Raw genomic sequence first — 23,088 nt, forward strand, 5'->3', positions numbered from 1 at the left:
CAGTTTTAAGTCACTGGGGGTTATATTTGTAGCAACAGCCAAAAATACATTGTATGGGTAAAATTATGGATTTTTCTTTTATGCCAAAAATCATTAGGATATTAAGTAAAGATTTACCGTAAATATACCAATTATATATTTTTTTTGTAATATGCATTGCTAAGAACTTCATATGGATAACTTTAAAGGCGATTTTTTTTCAATATTTAGATTTATTTGCATTCTCAGATTCTAGATTTTCAAATAATTGTATCTAGGCCAAATATTGTCCGATCCTAACCAACAATACATCAATGGAAAGATTATTTTGAAAAATGTACACTTAAGACTGTTTTTGTGATCCATGGTCACATAATTATTTATTGGTATTTATGTATTTTATGTATAATATTCTGTTATATTATTATATTATTATATATTGATTATATTATTTTTCAGCTCCTTTGAACCTTCTATAATCAATAAATAATCCTGAATATCCAAATCATATCCAAATGATATGAAGAATCATGTGACACTGCAGAGTGGAGTAATTGCTGCAGAAAATCCAGATTTGCCATCACATGAAGAAATTGCATTTTAAATGTATTAAAATAGAAAACACTTTGTAATATTGCACAATATTTCAGTTTTCACTGTTTCTTTTTCATTCTCAATAATAAGTGTAGCCTTGGTGAGTATATGAAACGTGTTTTTCAAAAACATCTTACCAACCTCAAACTTTTGAGAAGCCGTTTTTTCAGTCTATAAATACACACACCTCTAATTTGTGCCATTTTTATAGCCTGGAAAAGGTTGACATCCCTAGCATTAATGACTGACAGCAAATAATAACCCACCAAACGTCCGTCTCATGCCAGACTACTGTTGCAACAACTAGTTTAAATTCAAGCTTGCATTGAACCTTACACTAAACCTTTCTTCTTTTAAAATCTGACATTGATAACCCTGTTATTAAGAGAATATTTAGCACTCAAACAGGACTGACAACTGTATTCTCCTGCTGTGTGAACAAAGCCAGTGAGACTCACTCTAAAAAAGACACACTTAAAAAGTGAAAATCGTGCCATTATTTACTCACCCACGTCTTTCCAAACCCATATCCAACTCCCCACAAATCTTTTACAAACAAACTCCAAAATAAAAGCACCATGAATGTAGTTCATAATGATAGCATCTTCAGCTTCAGCACCGAACACGAGAGACTGCCGAGTCAAAGATGAAGTGTAGCACTAGTGGGTCTACCTGTTCTCGATGTGAGGTTTGATGATGGGCTTGTAGAGCTCAGGGATCTTTCTCTCCAGCATAGGCCTCAGGTTCTCTCGCAGTTTGTTGTAGTTTTTCCTCATCTCATGCTGGTACTCCTTCTGATCAGGAGTAATGAGTTGCTTGTTCTTCTCAATGGCCTCTCCACAGCTGCAGGTACGCAATCACAACAGCATTAGCAACACAAGAAGCTCGACAGAGTACCAGATGATGAATAATTAGTGCAATTAGCTGCATTTGGACAGGCCTAGTCAAATGAGTTTGATAAGCATACTCAACAGTTAGTTTTATTCCTCAGAAGAACGCGTTCAAAGGCAAAAAGCCACAAAGGGAACATTGAGGAACATTAAACTGTGCTCTGGATCTTTTTCTTAAATGAATTTTAAATTGTTCTTGATTTTTTCAAAATATGTCTTTTGAGAATCAGTAGGCTATAATGTCTTGGCATAAATAACTGTAACTTGGCTAGAGAAGGATTGTGCCAGCCTGGATGGATTATGGAGAAAAATAAACATATTTTAAACTACAGTAAATATTTGTCTGCGCGCTGGCAGCAATCAAGGCCCAGAATCCAGCATGAACTATTCCGTCTGTAAAAAGCAATACGTTATATTTCCACACAAGTCGTATACATCCTGGGAAAAATCACTGTATCCAAAAACTTAATTTGTTTCGAGTCTTGGTTTAAACATTATGATGATTATGGAAAACAAATGCAGCTGGGTGACATTAAGCTCACCCCCGGGTGTCTTATATCCAAGTATTTCAGCAAACTTTCAAATACAGTTCTTTAAACAAACCAATCATTATAAAATAAAGATACTTCTATATCTCCTTCTATATCCTCTGATGGAAAACTTGCTTCATGCGATCACACGTCACTGAAAAGATTACGTTGATATCTCTTTTCCACTGGAAGCGGCCACTCACCGCAGTATGAACTCTTTGAAACACAAACGCAGTTTGTTGTGATGACGGAAGAGCTTGGGGTCTGCTGGGATTTCATTCAAGAAGACCTGGGCCACCTCCAATGGACCCTGCAGAGACACACAGAGTGAGAAAAGGAAAGAAAAGGCCCCCCTCTCTCCCACAGCGCCAGCGGAGAAAACGAATGCTTCATCCAATGGAGGCCACAAGGTAAAGTCAACACATAAGGGAAAGATCATGAATAAGTCTTTGTGTGAGTGATGTCACTGTGGAGCCAAGAGCAGAGGCATTGCCGCGCTCTTTGTATGTAGTTTCTCCAAAGGGCATTTATCATATAACCGCAGCCGTATCCAGAGGATTTGGATATGTTTTAAACTTGATTAGTGTTGTAAACTGTCACTCTGGAGCTTCAGACTTCACTATAAATATAGAGACGCTGGGAGCATCCGTATGAATCCCTACAACCCTAAGATTTACTTCAATCTTCTATACTGTCCTTAGATTAACTGAAGTATTCAAAAACCACACCGGAGATGTGCAGTAGAACAGGCATGGAGGGAGACCGGGTGGCTGGATGAGTGACGCAGCCAGTGTTTATTTCAAGGGATCAAAGTTTGGTTGGTTCGCGTGGGTCTGTTAGCCCCTGCTGGTAGATGTGCCCATTACAGTACATTTAAATAACAGCATATATCACACACACATTCATATATATATTATATAATAATATATAATATAAACACATTTTTTTATTTTGGATGCAATAAATCATGAACAATCATTTAACAGCACTAATATATATATATATATATATATATATATATATATATATATATATATATATATATATATATATATGTGTGCATGTGTGTGTGCGTGTGTATATATATATATATATATGTATTTATATATTTCTCCTGAGAGAAAAAAATGATCACAGTTCACACCTACATATTAAGCGAAATAATATACAACCATTGAGGTTGAAATGTTTTCAAGAACTAAACAAATTTTCAGCAGCTATTATTCCAGTGTTCATTGACGCATGAACCTTTAGAAATCATCTTAATATGTTGATTTGCCGCTCAATAAATGTCTTATCATTATCAAGGTTGAAAGCAGTTTTGCCGCTTAATATTTCTGTGAAAACTGTGATAATTTTATAAATATTAAGTATTTATTTGAAATAGAAATCTTTTGTAACATTACATGTCGTTGATCACTTTTGATCAAGTAGCAATTTTCTTAATTATTATTTTAAATAAAAATAAATGTATATTACTTTTAACTGTGCAAAAGAAACAATCAAATAATGTACAAAACATTACATTATGTTAGATATATTAATATAGCATTATTCAATATTTTACCTGTGCCTAAGGTTTCATTTAAGAGAAAATGTCAATTAGACAAGAAATTCTATTTTTGTTAGCAGCGGTTCAAGTTTCACAGCTCAGGACAGTTGCTAGCGAAGGGTGTGAGTGTGCATTAAGCTTCAGACCTGATTGACGGTGGCTGTGACAGATCCCTGCAGAACCATCTGAAGCATCACAGCATCTGGCTTCTCTCTGTGCGTGGCTTCAGCCAGCTCTCTAGTCTTCTTCTGCATGTCCTCAATGGCCACCTCGATGGGCGTGAGGTCGAACTGAAAACAGGTGATTTAGACGCGTTTATCAAACTAGCACTGCAGATGAAGCAGATTGTGGGGGGTGACGGGGTCATCTGGATTGTCATTACCTCCTCCTTCTGAATGACGTTGATCCGTGTCTTGATGTAGGGGAAGGCATGCATGGTGGTAAGGATTGTTTTGCGCTTGTATTGCTCGTTGAGTTCTCCTCGGGGCCGCCCACTCTTTGTGAACGGCGTAGTGTACATGAAGCGGCGAAGGTTAAAGTTCTTCTCAAAGTTGGTGAGGCGATCTTTCATCTCATAGTCATCAAAGTAAGGCTCCACATAGGTAATCTGTATGTACGCCTGATGTGAAATATGAAAATCAACATGTTACGTTTAGGACACTGAAACGTACATCAATCGCTGAGGGTAACTTTAGCTGAATGAGGCATTTGAGATTTGACTGTAGAGGCAGTCGACAGCCTTTCAACTTAATGAGACTATCACACAGGTCAAACCGAAGAACGTTTTTGATTGTAATTGTGTTTACATTGGCACGACACTTGATGAGAAGTACCTTGTTAGGATTGAGCTTCTTTCTGTCTACTGGTGTGGAATCTTTAATCATTTCCAAAACTCCATCTCCAAAACACTGACTGTAAAAGTTCTGGAAAATTAGAAGACAAATAAGTCATTTATAATATCAAAGGAAATTTCAGACCATAATAGCGCTGCCTAAAAGCATCAAAACCTCTTACTGACACCTTAAGAAAAACCTTTAAACTTCACATTCATCTTCATCAGAAATGCAGTTCAAAACTTCACAGGGTTCCAGAGAAATTTCACCTCGAGCCGGTGGGATATCTCCGGTAAATGGGTGATTCCTGGCTCTTTGTAGATAAACTCTTGCTCATCCAGGTCTCCAAATTTACAGCCATAAAATCCCACACGGAAGTAGGTTCCAAACATCCTCTTGTGACCCTGAAAGAGTAAAAATAAACATTTAGTTAAAAGATAGCGCTTGCTACATAATGACGCTTGACCTCAGGTTCAAGTCAATATGAAAATCCCCATTTCACAAATGTTTTTAAACTATTTTAAATGTACTGATATTTTCTGAAGTTGTAAATAAAGTTCATTACAGTATCTCTTACAAGAAAAATGTGCTTCAAAATGTAATATTTAACTCAATGTGTTATTTTCTGATGATTTGTAATTATTTGTGAAAGTTACTTGCAGCTTTCTTCGCCCTTTTTAGGTTTTAATACACTGCCTTATTTTCTTGTGGTGTGATGAACAACTTGTTGAAATGACATAGTGTCTCAATTAATGCTCCTCAATTAGTGCTCATATTAGTGTTCATAAAACTTAATGTGTAATAGCCATTTAAAAAACTAGCAAAATGCTGTTCAACATCTTTTTATATGAAGTAAAGCATGTCACAGCACATTAAGTTCACTATTTCTGTCCGGCTGCCCACATGCATATAGATCATGATCGCACTAGACAGGCTTCTTCCTGCCTGGCATAGTTATGTAGGAGGACATGCCGTTTGTATGCTTTACCTTTTGAATGATGTTCTCAAAAGCCCTTTGGAGCTTGTCATGTGTGGAAGCGAGCTTCCGGAAATCTCTGTGGGCCTCCAGTATAGGCACGATTACCTTGTACACCTCATTAACAGCCTCATACAACGCGCCCTGTAAGCGAACAATGGTAAGAAGCAATGAACAGTAATACATTTTCTATGTTTATATATATATATATATATATATATATATATATATATATATATATATATATATATATATATATATATATATATATATATATATATATATATATATATATATATATATATATATATATATATATTGTACAGCTATATAAATTTCATTTGAATATTTTAAATAGATAAATTATTGTTAATGATTATTATTAGTATACATATTAAATATAAAATGTATTTTACAATTAAATTAATATATACATTTAGGTTTTTTTAATTACAAAATGTAAAAATAAATTGTTATTGCTAAAAATGTTTCAATATAATTAAATACATAAATTTATATATATATATATATATATATATATATATATATATATATATATATATATATATATATATATATATATATATATATATATATAAAATTAAGAATTGGCAGTAAAAAATATGAAGTAGCATTAAAAAAGATGAGCTGCTAATTTGGATGCCTTGCTCCACGGATAACTCACATTGCTGAATAGCTCAGCAGCCTGTTCCAGAAGCCCGACTAGGCCATTTTCCGTAAAGTAGCGTCCTGAGCAAACCCCATCCTCGTCTGGAGACAATATGTCGTCTGAGACTGCAGACTCCTCCAGCACGTTAGGAGAGATGTTCTGGTGGGGGGAGACAATTATTTACCTCAGTCAGACAAGGATCTCATTTACACCAAACCGCGTGTGAGGGTTCGAAGAGCAGCCGAGACATAATTCACGCCTACTGTTGTTTTTCGGAAAGGGAGCCGATTCAAGCGTTTCCTAGCCATGATAATAACTCACTTGAAAGGTGACGCTGCCCACAGGCAAGTATTTGTGATCCTCAAGCATGCTGAGATATTCAGCCACCAGGGCCGCGGCGTGCACCAGACACATGGCTGACTCTGTAAAGCACTTCCTGCCGTTGTGCTTCTCTGCCATGTTTTGGAGCCAGGTTAGACGCAGGTCTGGAGATGTCTGGTAACCCTTTGCGATCCTGCAGCCAAAGCAAAACCACAGGTTAATGCTCCAAGGAAATAAATAAAACTGTGTTTCTAATATCAAAGCATATGTGGACTGGCAATATTCGCTCAAGTTATTACACATGTGAGGCACACTGCAGGGCTCAGATGTGCCACTCGGTTACCATGGTAAGTCCAAAAACAGTAGACAAACAGTAGAAACCACAGCGAAAATGGGAAGCAGAAAAGAAAACCACAGGCCTGGGCTCCAGAATGCAGATGCAGACTCAATTTTGGCTGCAGCAGAATACCTATACATGAGGTCCATGAGCATCTCAGGATCTTTCTGGAACTCTTTCATCTTGACTGTGTCTGAGAGGATGCTGTTTAGGTTCCTCAAGAGTTCATCCACCTGTGGGGACAGAAACCAGTAGGGTGATTCATTAAAACAGACGTTTTGTATACTTATTGATTGGACTAGGCTAGATGCCTTCTGGCCAAAGTGTTACCTGTGAGGGCAGCTGTGTAGACTGCATTTCGGTGTCTTCTTCAGCGTATGCTAGGATAGTTCTGAAAGAGCGGCGTAGGTACTCCTCATGGATGTCCGAAGACTTGCCGACCAGCGAGGCTAAAGACATCGTCACCTGCATCTTGACTCTGGAGAAATTCTACAAGAACAAAAGGTTTGGCTGCTTTAGCTTCTTGTTCTTCTTCATTGTGTCCACATGAAGGAGAGCTTTTTTAGGTGAACTATCCCTTTAAATTCAAGTCACGTTCCAAAGTTTGAATGCCCAAAGCATCGTGACAACAGAGGTCTGATTACTGCCTGAGGTTTTTCCTCATTTAGAAAACAGCCCTTCCCCCAGCAGTTCCTATCAACCAGAGCCATGTCATTTATCTGGGCTGGCCCCGCTGAGGTTATTGAAGGTTACATTGTCAGATACAGGTGTTAGGCTGTGAAGGAAAACGCGACACTGCCAGGCGCGGTCGGCCATTGCTGTCATAGTCTCAGATCATTGATTCCACGGGATGCTTGAGCCAGAGGCTGAAAATGCTCCATCCATCTTGCTTAGCATCAGGAAACTGCAAAATGATCCCCCATTAACCCCTGTATAATTGCCAATGGATCATTTCAATGGCACCATTATGTTAAATTGAGCGTGTGTGCGAAGCATCTCTGGACGTCGCCGATCTCGCATCTAGGTCAGTTTCGCCATGAAGAACGGCTCCACATCGAAACCGCTGAGAAGATTCATTCTGAATTTGTGCGGAGACCTGACTTCACTGTTTTCACCGTTTAATCTAATGTGAGAAACGGCCTTGGGAAACATAAAAACACAAAGCGTAGGCCAGAGGGGTAAAAGACGGTCTGCCGCTAAAAGAAAATCAACATGACTTATTCAAGGTTACACTAACGACGGGACCGATTGCTGGAGCCTTTTACAAACCAAACAAGCAAACAAACAGACAGACAGGGAGAGAAATCCATCCTTTGCCCATTAAAGATGAATGAGATGGCAAACAACACGACCATCTGGTAGGGGAGGGCTGAGAAACTGAGTAAACAGAGGAAATACTCGAGCCATCAGGCTGGAGCAGCGACAGGCTCATGTTATCAGACAGCAGACAGACAGAGAAGAATAACATTGTAGAGGGCATTGTCAATGTTACGTCTGCTTCATGTTATCGCAGAAAAGACATTTCATTTGTTTAACAACAGAGGTGCTGATTGATCAATCAGTTGGCGTCTTACACTAGCGGAGCTGTAGCTGTATCTCATGATCAGGTAGAGCGTAGCACAAGCCTGACTCCTGTTGCCATCCACACAGCTGCTGCAGTAGTGAAGAACCTTCTGACACAGGTCTGCACACTGCTCGGCCTCCTCCTCAAACAACAGATCACCAAACTGAAAAACAGCATCGGATCAGTCATGTATTCAATATTACATGATTACAGAAAGGGGAGATTGGGGATGGTTTGAACATGAAGTTAGACGTGACATGCCGACATTCAAATTCACAGTCATAAATATAGAAGACGCTCAGATTCAGTTAAAAGTACTGGACAATGTATAAAAATAAAGATTGAAAAACTTTAAAAGTGTAAAATGACAGTGCAAGAAAAGTAGCAGTAGGATAATAGTTTAGTCCAACATGGGTAAACTGATAAAGTGCAAATAAATGCAATGACAGCCATTCAGTTGGATATGTGCAAAAAAATACATAAGGGTTTGTTCACAAAGAGCATCAACATGTACAGTCAGTTTATCTGAAAGTAAAACTTAAAAAGTAGTGATCGAAACAGTAGATTCTAATTTGAGTGACTTTTGTAAAGTATTCAATCATTTGCAGCAGAAAATTTAAAAGAAGAGCGCCCAAAAGAGGTGTGGGCTTTTGTAGGGTCTAGAGAGATATATTTACTCGAATGCAGGTTAAATACAGGCACTGATATGGCTATTAAAGTAAACATTATTACCAATGTTTAAAAAAAAAAGTTTAATATGGTTGTAAATTTTTTTTAAGGATTCTTTGATGAGTAGAAAGTTAAAAAGAAGAGCATTTATTTAAAATGTAAATATTTTGCAACATTTTTATTAATGTCTTTACCATCACTTTTAACCAGTTTAATGTGCCCTTGCTGAATGAAAGTAGCAAGATCTAAAAAAAAATCTTTTAAACTTTAGTGTATGATTAATTTATTTTATGATTTAATTTAGACAATTATTTAATTTGAATCACTTAAGCAGTCAGTAGGGAGACTTTTTTTTATCTTTTTTTTTTATATGAAACATATATATATATATACATATATTGAAGTCTCCCCTCAATATCTATAGCGGTTACGGCCTTTAATATACATCTTGAATGTGTGTCTCTATATTTTCCAGTAAATGTTAATAATTAATTAATGATTTGCCATTATTGTTAATTATTCTTAAATTACAGTCCATGTGTCAAACATTCACCCCCGCACTATTTTCAAAAATTATTTCAAAAAGACGTATCTTAACGTATCATAACATGTCATAACGTATCTTTCAAAACTAAAAAAAAAGGTTCTCTGCTTTGACTTCATATTTAAATCTCTCTCTGTAACTTATTTTAGCATATTTGCTGGGGGGGTGATTTTTGTTTTGACATGTTTTCTTTCGTTTATTTATTTATTTATTTTTCTGACAGGACCCAATTATGAGCCAGAAATGAACCATGTAGACAACCAAAACCCGTTGTAGCCTACAGCTATAAGAATTAGAACGAGTTACACTAAAATAAACCATAATAAATGCTGTTCTACGGTTATAAATAAAAACAAATTCAATTTCAGCACATTTTAGTGTATTGCCAGACGAAACGAATAAACGTGGCACACACATGGTCAGTACCTTAACTATGAGAGCTCGTATGGTGCTGAAACAGTGTGACAGGAAGCTGGTGCTCTGATTACAGGTGAGAGAGTGCAGCAGAACCTTCAACACTCCACCAACCACATTATCCTTACAGTCCGCCAGAGGAACTGCCTGCAACCAGGACACAAACCAAAAGCATTATTCCATACTCACATTTCTAACTATTTTTTCTTTCCACGGTAAGAGTTGTGTGTTACCTGTACGATCATCTCCAGCAGGTCCAGGACTATCAGGTTGGTCTCAGTCGCCAGGTTACCGCTGATTATGGCCTCCTGGTCCAGCTCTGCTTTGGATCTGAGGAAACAACAACAAGACATTGAGCAAAAAAAAAAAAAAAAGCTTAATTTGAGCTGTAGATTAGAGCCGTGGAGAACTAGAATCAACTATAAATAAGAAGTGGCACAGGTAAAATGGATGTGAAGCGTGAAATGATGGTACTATTTTACGCTCACTTGTCCTGCCTGTCGTTTGTCTGGCGCCACTGTGTAAGGTCTTTCCTCCAGCGTAGGTTCTCTCTCTGACCCAGCGTCCGGTCGTTACCTTGCACAACACACAGCCAACACACCAAGACGGGACATATTTAGAAAATATCTAAACAAAGGAAGTCTGCGGACTGTAAACATGTAAAATTAGACAGCATTTTACGAGAAATTAAAAATAATTTTAGTGCATTGCGGAAAACAAATATTATATTATTCATTACGCCAACAGCAACTTTCCCTTCTGAAGTTAAATGAATAGTTATGTCATAATTTATTCATCTGCATGAATAAAAAGCTGTATTTCAAGAACAAGGTTTTAAAAACCTGTATGATTTACTCATACTATTTTGTATTGAACAAAAGGTAACCTGTTTTAAATATCCTGACTGTAACATATATATATATATATATATATATATATATATATATATATATATTTATTTATTTATGTGTGTGTGTGTGTGTGTATGTAAATTTATATGAGGTGATTTTTATTTTATACATTTTATCATTTATTTATGGGACGGAAAAATATCACAAAATTGCATATTTGTCACACTTAAAAGATTCAGACCATTAAACTAATTTTAATATTACACAGAGATAAAGCATGTAAATTCAACATGCTGTTTTTAAATGATGATTTCATTTATTAAGGGAAAAAAGTACCTGGCCATACGTGAAAAAAGTAATTGCCCAATCCTGTTAAACCATGACAGAACTGTGATTAAGCACATTATTTTATAAAGCGGAGTTCAATTTCACTAGCCACACTCAGGCCTGTATAGACAATAAGAACATTTCTGTCAAAGTGAAGAGAGCTAAAGAAATTCAAGAACAGATGAGAAACAGAAGAGTTGACATGTATCAGTCTAGAAAGGGTTATAAAGCCATTTCTGATTCCAGTGAACCAAGGTCAGAACCAGTATCCACAAATGGAGAAAACATGGAACAGTGGTGAACCTTCCCAGGAGTGGCCAGCCTGCCAAAATTACTCCAAGAGCGCTACAACGACTCATCCAGGAGGTCGTAAAAGAACCCAGAACAACATCTAAAGAACTGCAGGCCTCACTTGCCTCAATTTAGGTCAGTTTTCATGATTCAACAATAAGAAAGAGACCGGACAAAAACGGCATCCAAGGGAGAGTTCCAAGACAAAAGCCACTGCTGACCAAAAACAACACAAAGACTCGTCTCAGATTTGCCAAAAAAATATCTTGATTATCCAAAAGACTTTAGGGGAAATATTCTGTGGACTGATGCAACAAAAGTTTGCATCAATAAGTATACAAGCTTTTTGGAAGGTGTGCGTCCAGTTACATCTGGCGTAAAACCAACACAACATTTCGTAACATGGTGGTGGTAGTGTGATGGTCTGCAGCTGCTTTGAAACTTCAGGACCTGGATGACTTCCTATAATTGATGGAAGCATGAATTCTGGACTCTACCAGAAAATCCTGAAGGAGAATGTCCGGCCGTTAGTTTGTGACCTCAAGCTCAAACACACTTGGGTTATGCAGCAGGACAATGGTCCCAAACACACCATCAAGTCCACCTCTGAGTGGCTCAAAAACAACTAAATTAAGTTTTTGGAGTGGCCAAGTCAAAGTCCAGACTTAAATCTGTTTGAGATGCTGTGGCATGAGCTTAAACAGTCCTTTCATGCTCGAAAACCCTACAATGGGGCTGAATTAAAACAATTTTGCAAAGAAAAGTGGGTTAAAAATCCTCTGCAAATGTTGCTGCAAAGGGTGGAACAACCAGTTATTAGATTTAGATGGCAATTACTTTTTAATGTAGTTCCAGGCAGGTTTGGATATATTACATATTAATATTACATTTTTTTTCATCTGAATCATTCAAGTGTGACAAATATGCAAAAAAAAAAAAAAAAAGACAAAAACAATCCTTTAAAGGCTAAGATATGAAGTAGAACATGAGATGCAGCTCACCTCCCACCCTTTTCATCATCTGTCCTCTGGCTCCGATTCCTCCCAGCAGAGCCTCCTCCAGACGCGCTTTAGCCTGCTGAGACTTCTGCAGGGCCTGTGTGCTCACCTTATCAGAACTCTGCTTCCCCTACACACACACACACACACACACACACAATACACCACATGAATATCTTCTAATGACATCCAAAGGACGTCTTCCTGTCCAAATCAAAGTACATCCTGTCACTGTGACTAAGCACTTCTTGAAGGTCACCGAGTGATGCTGCAGTGACTGATGTGTTTTTTACCCTGTACTCAAAGCAGGAGATGCAGATGGCGAGGAGCTCCAGCAGACGGTTCATCTGAGATGAAGGAATGTCCACAGTCCAGCGTTGGATCAGATTCGGATCTGCGTTCTTGATTATCCACAGGAAACACATGAGCAGATTGCGACTGGTCTCTGCTGTCAACATGTTGCTAGTTTTCCCCGTCTGGACAAAATACATTGTCAAAGAATATTCAAATGAGAATGACTGTTTCTTTGGAATATATCAGATGAATAGACAAATATCCATACATATTACAAGGATCTCTGGAATGATTTTGATTGGTCAATTGCGGTCTAATATATTGAATGCTAAAACTCTATACTCTCATATCACTCCAAGTGTTGTTGTTGTTGACTGAAACTATTAAATTACTTTCCTTTATTGAATTTAACTGGAAATTAAGCTTGTAACCCTACACTTGTTTTTTCACTCAGGCAAAATTCTTATTTTTCTTAAAGTACTAAAACTATAACTGAAATCCAAATAATTTAAAGATACATAAAAATATATTTTTAAAAAACTAATAAAAATGACAAAAGCACCATTTTTTTTTTACAATTTAAACAGTAATTAAACTGGAAACTCATTCTTTCAAATAAAATCTATTTTGAAATATTAATAAACATTATTATTGCATATAAAAAATACTAAAATAGCAATGACCACTCCACAGACTTTTTTTCTTATACAGTTAAATTATATAAATATTTAATGTTAAATTTAATTTCACATGTCAATTATGTTTTTAATCATTTTAATATGATATAATACAATGCAATATATTATAATATCATATAATATATAGGCCTAACATTCTAAAAAATGATCCATACCACAGAGGCCACCGAGGCCAGTGCATTTCTCCCTAAAGTGTTGAAAGGATTTCCAGCGATTGCCAATGCAACAGACTGATTGATGGGGGTGATGCTGTCAGGATCTTCCTCAGGCCCACCGGACTTCCCTTTACCTCCACGCGAGTCAGATACTGCGAAGACAACATATACTCACTCACACATTTAAACCACAGATCTGAAAAGCATGATCCATTTCAAAGTACCATCATGCACCACCAGAGAGCCATAATCCAGCATTTTGGCCCTCTGGCTAAGAGCAACTAGAGATTACCAATGTGACTTGTGTACGGCAGTACCTGTGAAGTCAAGGTAATTGATGGAGTCGATGATAATGCCCACTAGAGGGAGGTAGAGAGCAGCAATCTTAGCCTTGACCTCTGGCCTCGAGCAGCGCTGGTCCAGATCGTGAGCGCACAATAAGCTGTATGTGGCGTTGATGGCCTTTTGTTGTACTCTCCCCCTGTGTATACACACATTCATTAATAACGTTTAGTACACGCACTCTTGAAAAGTTCACTGAACGCTTTAGTGGCACACATGTGAAATGTGACTAACCCCTCTGACTCCATGTCCAGTGCTGTGCTCAGTTCGGTCAGCAGCAGTCCGGTCAAGTAATGGCGCTGCTTAAAGTCTTGTGACAGATCAAACATGGCTGCGATCTTATTGTCCTGAAAACTGCACATGCTGGAGGTCTGGTGACAGAGACAAAGGTTTTACATCGTCTCCGAATACTGTGAGGGTCAGACACAGCTGATGATGTTTCGGCACTGACCTGTGAGGAGGTGGAGGGGGACGGGGAGGCGGGGGCAGACGCAGGGCTGCTGAAGAACAGGCTCAGGTTGAGGTAATGCTCATGACTGCACAGGACCCTCAAAAACTCCAACCTCATACTGATCAAAGTCGACATGTTCATGCTCTTTGCTGCCATCTGAGGAGAGAGAGAAAGAGCAGGGTCAACACTGATAATAAATCAGCATCATCTGACACTGAAGCCTGGAGTAATGATGCTGAAAATGTAGTATATTATAATATATTTTAAAGTATGTTAAAACGGGCTTGTGGTGTTCACTGAACTGATGAGTTGTGAATGATTTCTTTCTATTAAGATAATGATTAGTAAATGAGACGAGGTGCGGGACCTGGTTGCAGTAATTCTTCACCAGCTGGAACACGAAGCCTCGGTCCATCAGAGACATCAGGTCATACAGGAAGAAAGCCAGGCTGATGTTAACCTTCTCTGCCTGCTCCAGCTCCTACAGACAAATAAACACACGCATCTCTTCCCGTCAGCACTGACAAATAACATTCCTCCAGAGGATCTAACCTCTTGTTTGTCTCTGTTCAGATGGGATTCAATCACCTTTTGTTGTTTTACTAAAATGTTTCCAATCTCGGCAGTCACCACGTTGACAATCGTGGTGATGTCGTCTTTGAAACGATCCGAAAACCGATTCCTCCGAGAGATCGCCTTCTTATCCAGCTGAGACACGTGCTGGCTCATGCTCTTCACCTGGAGTGTGTACGTATGGACCGTGAGAATCACAAAAAAATATGCGAAATATGCTTTATGCGAAATTTCAAGTTGGTTTGCTCAGCAACATGCTTAAATTCAATCACAACCATCTTACAAGAAGTTCGAAGAAGAACCAGGCGTATTTGTAGACGTTTTCTCTACAGACTCCAGTGCTGACCACCATCTGAAGAGCCAGCTCCTCATGGAACAACTACACAGACACATGGATTTGTTTATTAGGGAACACAACCTCTGCTGAAACGACAGACTTCTTCGGTAATGAAGAGGCAAGTCAACCTTTCTGTTTGTGGGCCGTGTGCTTGAGCTTTGTGAAGTACTGGAGACGTTTCCAGCTGTTGACATGCGACTGCCAGGAAGATTTAAACCCTGGTGGAAACCAAAAATGTGTGAACAATAAGAAAAATATGGCAATTGAGTGTATATGTTCATGTAAAAAAAGACGGCACCATTCCAAATAGAACTAAGAGGACCTTTTTAAAATGTTAATTTGAATTTAAAGAAATTGTGTTGTTATTTTTAACTAAAAATATTATTTGAAAAATCTGTAATAAAATATAAATACAAAATATGAATTGTAAGCCAATTTGCTTTCAAATTTTCAAAATTCTTTCATTATTAATAAATATTATAATAGTATTTATTAGTCATACTTAATATTAATCTTTATATATGTATGCTAAACATCAAATCAGCTAGAAAAATGTAAGTATGATATTGCATTTGTGTATTCATTAATTCCTGAAATAAGATGAAATAAATTAATTATGAAATGGAAAAAAACCTGCAAACTGAAATAAAATAATTGCAAGCTGAAGTACAATAATTAGTCAATAAATGAAAATATAGACATTTGGAAAAACTAACAAAATGACTAAATTATAAATAAATACTATAAAAGATATATAAACAATAAATAATAAAATCCATGTTAATATTTTATAAATGCTAAATATTTATAATAAATAGTTTACATAAATAATAAATATTTATAATAAAAAATATTAATTCTATATAGAAATGAAATACTAATTCCAGTATATTAATATAATAGCAGTAAGATAAACGTAATACAGTATAAAATGTTTAAGATCTACAGGATACATTCTGACTGTAATAAAAGTGATTCTGAAATTTCTTACAAAATGAAATACCAGTTTCAGTATATTAATATAATATAATACAATTCTTAAATATTTAAGTAATTCAATGAAATTTCACTCAAATGTAATATAGTATATTCCTCTTCCTATCATTCTGTGGCCAATTCAAATTCCAGCTCATGAATTTTTGTCCAGCACAAGTTTGATGTTGTGCCTGTACCTTTCCTAGAATGTTATTGACCTCTGTGTCCTCTGGGCTCTGCGGCGCTGGTATATCAGGGTTGCTGCTGGAGCGGATCCGTGACTGGAGCAGCATCAAGCCGACCGTGGTGGCCGTGGCGCGAGTCAGAGTGCTGTATCGGCTCTCAGGGTGAGCCATCAGACCTCCTGTGCCTGGCGAACATAAGCCTCAGCTCAGTGACAGACAACAACAGAACAAGTCCCAAAGCCACTAAAACCTCTCTTCCACACAGAATAATGGACGGTTTCAGACTGGTGAAGAATGACATCCTTGGCGGTCAAGATGATGTCACAGCCCTACTGTACCTGGGGTGTGGATTTCATGGTGTGTGTCCGGCAAGCGGAACACAAAGTACAGGTATGTTGCTAGGAGACAGTTTCTGCCCTGGTGGTCCTTTGCCAGCTCCTGACTGTTGTGAAGACTGTTGACCACCGACACCACTGACTCAAATGCAATCTGGGCCAGATTTGCTGCACAAAACAAGATTAGAACTCCAGCTGACAATCCTGAACATGCATATTCGCCGACAGAGTATGCAAAAATCAGTACATCAAATGTCCTTCTATGCTAAAAAATTTGTCTTGAGTTTTTAGTCCTTCCAGTGAGTGTAATAGAAAAGCTAAAGCTCTTCCTATCTGAAACGCACCGGTCTGTCCAGCGATGACCATGGGCTGCATGATGAGACGGAAGAGCTTGTCGAGGACCTGGTGCAGAAACAGCACCAGCGGCTCCAGGCCGGAGGAAGACAGCGAGATGATGCTGAGCTTCAGCTCGTGCTCAAACATGTTTTCCGAAATCTTCTCATCTCCCACTCGAATAGGGAATATGGTCTTGCCCTCCAGAGCGTGACACAGAGTGAAGAAACGCTCCAGGTGACTGTCCTGTGATTGAATAAAAAGATTTGTTAACAACAGCCATTTCTTTTAATGAATGCTTCTGAAATATATGTTCACTGCATAATATTAGAAAAAAAATTTACCTATAGAAACTGGTATTTTATTTACTTTATAGGTTTCTGATAATAATATAATAAAATATAAAAACTATTAACTAAATACTTAATAAAAATTTAAATAACGCATACATACACATTAATTAAACTTAATAAAAAAATGAAAGAAAACACTATATACATACTATGTACATAGAAATCAATAATACTCTCAATACTTTATATGTAATAATACATTTATTTATCTATTTTCAGTTTTTATTTTAATTTAAGCTTTTGACGACTTTTTGAGCTTTGGATCATTTTGTGCTTTTGATTTGTCTTTCTATTAAATATGTTTACATTTATTTAGTCCTTAAGCTTCAGTTAGTTTCCAAGGCAACATTTCTAAAAAAAACAATTTTTCATCTGTAATAATTCAGTCAAATCTTATTCCTGTCATTTTATATGTGGTTGGTCAATTTCATTCAGATAAGTATTTTTCACACTAGCTGATATGTTTTATTTTAATTTAAAAACAAAAAAGACCTTCTAACATTGGTGTTTCCTATTCTTTTTGTATTCTAACTGCCTGTTGTGCCATTATTATTATATTATTATATTTTTTAAACTTGCTATGTTTACTGTATTAGGCTAACTGAGATTTGTCATGGCACTTAAATATTGTTGCTCTTTTGTTGGCTTGATTGCTTCTATTGTCCTCATTTGTAAGTCACTTTGGATAAAAGCATATATTAAATGAAAAAATGTAAATTTAGTTTAGCTGAAATGAAGGGCTCAGTCTGGTTTTGTTGGTTCTGAGCTTTTTTAGCTTATGACCAACCAGCAGGGTCCTCACATGACACTGATTGACCTCGCGGTCTTGCTAGTTAACCTAGTTAAAAAATGATGCTGGAAGCATCAGCACACCAGTATTCAAAAAACGACATAAGCTGGACTTTCCAGCTGGAAATTGAGTTCTGAGAGCGTTTCGCTTTCGCACCTGTGTTTGGACTGAGGACACAGCTTGTAGCTCAAGGTTGAACAGTCCCTTATGATTCTCCAACCACTTAACAGGAGGTACCTGAGCTGGCAGTTTCTGAAGGCATATAAAAAGGTTACAGAATATACAAAGAAGAATCATTGAATATGTACCCAAACGAGACGTCAATGCAAGGTTCCGAAATGAAATGACTGGCATCCAAAAAAGGCAGATGTGAAATGGTCGACTGTACCTCAGGGGAATGCAGGGAATAGTTCAAAGGAAGTCTGTCCAGAACGATTGGCAGACACTGCTGCCCCGTCTGCAGCCTGTCATTGTTCAGCAAGGGTAACCACTGCAGGGAGGAAGTGAAGTCATGTCACTCATCTGTGTGTGGACAGTGTTAACATCGCTGGAGTCTGGGTTCGACCTTTCTCCCTGGCTATAATCTTTACCACAGATGCATTTATTTGATCAAAAATACAGTAACAACTGTAACTGTTTTCTATTTGAATTTGAATTTATTCCTGTGATGACACAGCTGCATTTTCAGCATCATTACTCCAGTCTCCAGTGTCACATGATCCTTCAGAAATCATAATAATATGCTGATTTGGTGCTCAAGAAACATTTCTTATCCTCATTGTTGAAAACAGTTCTGCTGCTTAATATTTTTGTGGACACCGATATATTTGATACAAGATTCAAAAGAACAACATTTATTTTATTAAGTCATAACTGCCACTTTCCATCATTTTATGGCATCCTTGCTGTATAAAAGTATTAATTTCTTTTAAAAAACAGCACTGTATACTGTAGAGTCACTCACTGAATATCCAATGAGAGCCTCCACACTTCCAGTCTGGTTCTGTTTCTGCTGGCAGCTGATATGGTAAAAGGTGAACAGCAAGTGATGCTTCTCTGTTAAACGGGCTGGAAGACGGATCTTTATCTCATCATAGAAATCAGGAGACCTGTTGAGGAGATAGAAACCACCCTTACATTATTGCTTGATATACTGATCACTAAAATCGTTGTAGGATTGATGATTACCTGTTGTGGTATGTGACTGGAGTGTAGACCTCTTGAAGAAACTCAGGGCCGCTTGATTTTCCAAAGATTACCTTTTTTGGACAGTGCAGAGAGGTCAATATCAGCTTAATGGCAAAAAATACTCCAAATGAGAACATTTTTAAATCTACTCTACAGCAATTACACACACAGTTATGAAATTTGGCCTTATGACTTATGAGGATTGTTATACAGACAAATGTAATTTGGGATTAAATGGTGTGTCACTTAAAGTGTAAGTTTTATATATTTAATTTATGTTATTTATTCGCAATCGACTTGAAATCATACAATACAGTTACAAGTACTATTATTATATTAATAATAATAATCAATTTCACATTATTTTTATATTATATAGTTTGCATAATACTGTTAAATCATAGTCTCTTTAAAGCTTTGTAAACATATTGCACAGGGGTAGAATGACAATAATTGAAATTGAACAGAAAATTTATATGTTTAATATATGTAAATAATACCCTTAATGTATATTCGAATATAAATGTATAAATAAATCTGAATATGGTTTTGCACTCACAGGCATGGCACAGCTAGGATCCTCACCACTCATGAACTGGATTTTAACCGTAATGTTTCGGGCTGAAGTCAGACGGTTAGTAAGATTCAACCTCAGAGGATACACATACAGCAGGTTCCTGTAACATGAATAGCATAAAAGAAAATAAACTCTAGAAGTTATTTGCAGACAAAATAATGAATCCATCTGAAATCCACGATTGGCTGTAAAAACATTCACTGGCCACTAGATGGCGCAGACCGCTCATAGTTCAACACTTACAACAAGGAAGAAACTAGTTGCCCCAGTGTTGCCATGTTTCATAAAGTCATAAATAAGGGAAGTTGCTTCTGTTTTTCCTGGCTTACTTCCATAGAGCATTTGATTAAATGCAAGATTATTCTAGAATTAATAAAACCAATTAAGCAATTCTACTTTGTCCTTAATCTATAAACACCCTCCGAACATCCCTCTGATCAAAGGGTGTTTTTAAGTTAAGCTAATTTTTTTATTTATTTGTAAGATCTGATTGCTTTTTTATGATACCTGGCAACATTGTCCTGCACGCAGTTTTTCCAACTATCTGTGTTCATAGTAAATGAGTGACTAATACCAACCACAGTTCTGCACTAAAAATTCTGACAAACCTTTTTCCTCATAACTAAGACATTTTTAAGGTTTGTGATTAATCACTGCATCCCATTTCTGCTAGATCTGAGCCTGACAACTCGTGTGTGTGTGCACGTTTACAGTGGGAGAAATATATATTTGATCCCCTGCTGATTTTTTAAGTTTGCCCACTTACAAAGAAATTAAGGGTCTGTATTTTTGTGGTAGGTTTACCTTAATGGATAGAGACAGAATATCAACCAAAAAAATAATAATTTCTGAAAAAACACATTATATAAAAGTTAGAAATTGATTTACATTTCAGTGAGTGATTTAAGTATTTGATCCCCTACCAACCAGTAAGAATTCTGGCTCCCACAGATTGGTTATGTGACCATGTGGAACACAGATTAGTCCTGCCACTTTAAGAAGTTACTCCTCTTGTGTTAGGTGTATAAAACAACTGTCCACACATACTGTATCTTCCATTCCAACCTCTCCTCCACCATGGGCAAGGCCAAAGAGCTGTCAAAGGATGTCAGAAAAAAGATTGTATATCTGCACAAGGCTGGAATGGGCTACAAGACCATCAGCAAGAAGCTTGTTGAGAAGGAGACAACTGGTGGTGCGATTATTCGGAAATGGAAGAAATACAAAACAACCATGAATGGGCTTTGGTCTGGAGCTACGTGCAAGATCTAGTCTCAAGGGGGAAGGATGATGATGCGAAATCCTGACAATGACCCCAAGAACACCATCCCTACAGTCAATCACGAAGGTGGAACATTATGCTTTAAGTAGAGGATGACTTCACCACGTTGAGGGGCAAGTGGACAGGGCCATGTACTGTAAAATCTTGGATGCAAACCTCCTTCCCTTAGCCAGAAAACTGAAGATGGGTCATGGATAAGTCTTCAAGGATTACAATGACCCAAAACAACAAAGGAGTGGCTCAAGAAGAAGCACATTAAGGTCATGGAGTAGCCTAGCCAGTCTCCAGACCTCAATCCTGTAGAAAATCAGTAGAGGGAGCTGCCAGACAACAGCCAAGAAACCCTCAGGATTTAGAGAGAATCTATAAAGACGAGTGAATCAAAATCCCTCCTGAGATGTGTGCAAACCTGGTGACCAACTCCAAAAAATGTCTTACCTCAGTGCTTGCCAACAAGGGTTTCTGCACCAAGTACTATGTCATGTTTTGCTTGGGGATCAAATACTTATTCCACTCACTGAAATGCAAATCCATTCCTAACCTTTTTGTTTGGCCTTCTGTCTCTTAACCTACCATACAAATAACAAACCCTTCATTTCTTTATAAGTGGGCAAACTTACAAAATCAGCAGGGGGTCAAATAAATATTCCCCCCACTGTATGTGGTTTATGAGGACACAAATGTGTATAATGACATGGGCATGACACATGTATTACAACATAAAGGTCATTTATGAAGACACTTTCGGTGTCCCCATAATTCTAAAAGGCTTATACATCATTCAGAATGAAAGGAAAGGAAGTAACATGTGGCCAAATGTGGTGTCCCATACTTGAAATTTGTGCTCTGCATTTAATGCATTTAACCCATCCAAGTGCACAGTCACAGCAGCGAGTAGTGAACGAACACACACACTGTGAACACACTCCCAGAGCAGTGGGCAGGCAGAGTAGCGGTGCCTGGGGATCAGTTGGGGGTTCGGTGCCTTGCTCAAAGGTCTCACCTCAGCTGTGGTACTGAGGGTGGAGAGAACACTGTACACTCGATAATGCTTGCTGGACCTTAGACTCGAACCCATGACCTTTGGGTTACAAGTCTGACTCTCTATCCATTAGGCCACAACTGCCCCCCTCTGTTAGGGGAGGGGGCACACAAACAGGAGGAGCCACTAAAAGGGGAGGAGCCACTCAATTATTTGAACTGGACTATAGAGGTTCAATTTGACCTATTGCTCATAATTGACCAGCCAAAATAGAAATTAAAATCTGATAAAAGACTGAATAGATTTATGAATTTCAAAAATACAAATGTAGCAAAAATAAAAAGAAATTCAGCCACAAACGAGTCAACTGAACAGTGTGTGAGTGTGATAGAGTGAGAGAGAGAGAAAGAGAGAGTTTTTTTTCTGTTGTGAGAGTTGGTTGCACATTTTGATGCCTGGTGACAGGGGTAGAGGGCTCCCACATAAAGCACCTTCATGATAGATAATAGCGTCCCATCCAGAGTCAATCTATTCCTAGTTTTAGTTTTGTTCAAACCCACCATGGAGAAAACTCTCTACAGTGGGATCACCTTATTTATGCGGAAGCAACCACATTCTGATTTCTGACTGGCTGGTACTGCAGGTGCCATTTAACTCTGTATAAAAACTCTGAGACAACTATGAAATCCGTATTCCCTCATCTATAAATTGTATATAAAGAGGGACAAGTTATCCCCTACTTCTCAGCGTGAGAAATACAAGGTGTGGTGTGAGAGCATCTAAATCTAAATCTAATCTAATCTTTAAATCTAAAAACGCATTAAGTTTCTTGTAAGGGGTAGGTTTAGGTGTAGGGAAAATACCGTTTGTACAGTATAAATGTCATTACACCTATGGA

At 37.5% G+C, this 23,088-nt stretch overlaps 1 protein-coding gene across 3 annotated transcripts in view; it reads right to left on the minus strand.

Annotated features, from left to right (window-relative positions):
- The window catches only part of dock8 (dedicator of cytokinesis 8), a 45,188-nt gene that overhangs the window by 1,346 nt on the left and 20,754 nt on the right, over positions 1-23,088 (minus strand). For 2 of the 3 annotated variants that reach the window (XM_052562751.1, XM_052562749.1), the window contains 33 exons: positions 19,909-20,026; positions 19,350-19,420; positions 19,126-19,270; positions 18,550-18,651; positions 18,318-18,413; positions 17,030-17,264; positions 16,689-16,853; positions 16,363-16,535; positions 15,319-15,408; positions 15,137-15,232; positions 14,869-15,018; positions 14,648-14,761; positions 14,281-14,436; positions 14,064-14,200; positions 13,805-13,968; positions 13,488-13,639; positions 12,634-12,816; positions 12,344-12,470; positions 10,362-10,449; positions 10,107-10,203; positions 9,886-10,020; positions 8,257-8,409; positions 7,013-7,171; positions 6,815-6,915; positions 6,346-6,538; positions 6,040-6,183; positions 5,367-5,498; positions 4,648-4,782; positions 4,379-4,468; positions 3,928-4,164; positions 3,692-3,835; positions 2,197-2,303; positions 1,246-1,416 (listed from right to left, as the gene is read on the minus strand). In XM_052562751.1, the coding sequence (XP_052418711.1) occupies positions 1,246-1,416; positions 2,197-2,303; positions 3,692-3,835; positions 3,928-4,164; positions 4,379-4,468; positions 4,648-4,782; positions 5,367-5,498; positions 6,040-6,183; positions 6,346-6,538; positions 6,815-6,915; positions 7,013-7,171; positions 8,257-8,409; positions 9,886-10,020; positions 10,107-10,203; positions 10,362-10,449; positions 12,344-12,470; positions 12,634-12,816; positions 13,488-13,639; positions 13,805-13,968; positions 14,064-14,200; positions 14,281-14,436; positions 14,648-14,761; positions 14,869-15,018; positions 15,137-15,232; positions 15,319-15,408; positions 16,363-16,535; positions 16,689-16,853; positions 17,030-17,264; positions 18,318-18,413; positions 18,550-18,651; positions 19,126-19,270; positions 19,350-19,420; positions 19,909-20,026 (4,560 nt within the window). The remainder of the gene's footprint in view (positions 1-1,245; positions 1,417-2,196; positions 2,304-3,691; positions 3,836-3,927; positions 4,165-4,378; positions 4,469-4,647; positions 4,783-5,366; positions 5,499-6,039; positions 6,184-6,345; positions 6,539-6,814; positions 6,916-7,012; positions 7,172-8,256; positions 8,410-9,885; positions 10,021-10,106; positions 10,204-10,361; positions 10,450-12,343; positions 12,471-12,633; positions 12,817-13,487; positions 13,640-13,804; positions 13,969-14,063; positions 14,201-14,280; positions 14,437-14,647; positions 14,762-14,868; positions 15,019-15,136; positions 15,233-15,318; positions 15,409-16,362; positions 16,536-16,688; positions 16,854-17,029; positions 17,265-18,317; positions 18,414-18,549; positions 18,652-19,125; positions 19,271-19,349; positions 19,421-19,908; positions 20,027-23,088) is intronic. The other variant, XM_052562750.1, reaches the window with a different exon arrangement.

The sequence above is a fragment of the Carassius gibelio genome, chromosome B8 (assembly GCF_023724105.1).
Source record: "Carassius gibelio isolate Cgi1373 ecotype wild population from Czech Republic chromosome B8, carGib1.2-hapl.c, whole genome shotgun sequence".
Classification (NCBI taxonomy): domain Eukaryota; kingdom Metazoa; phylum Chordata; class Actinopteri; order Cypriniformes; family Cyprinidae; genus Carassius; species Carassius gibelio.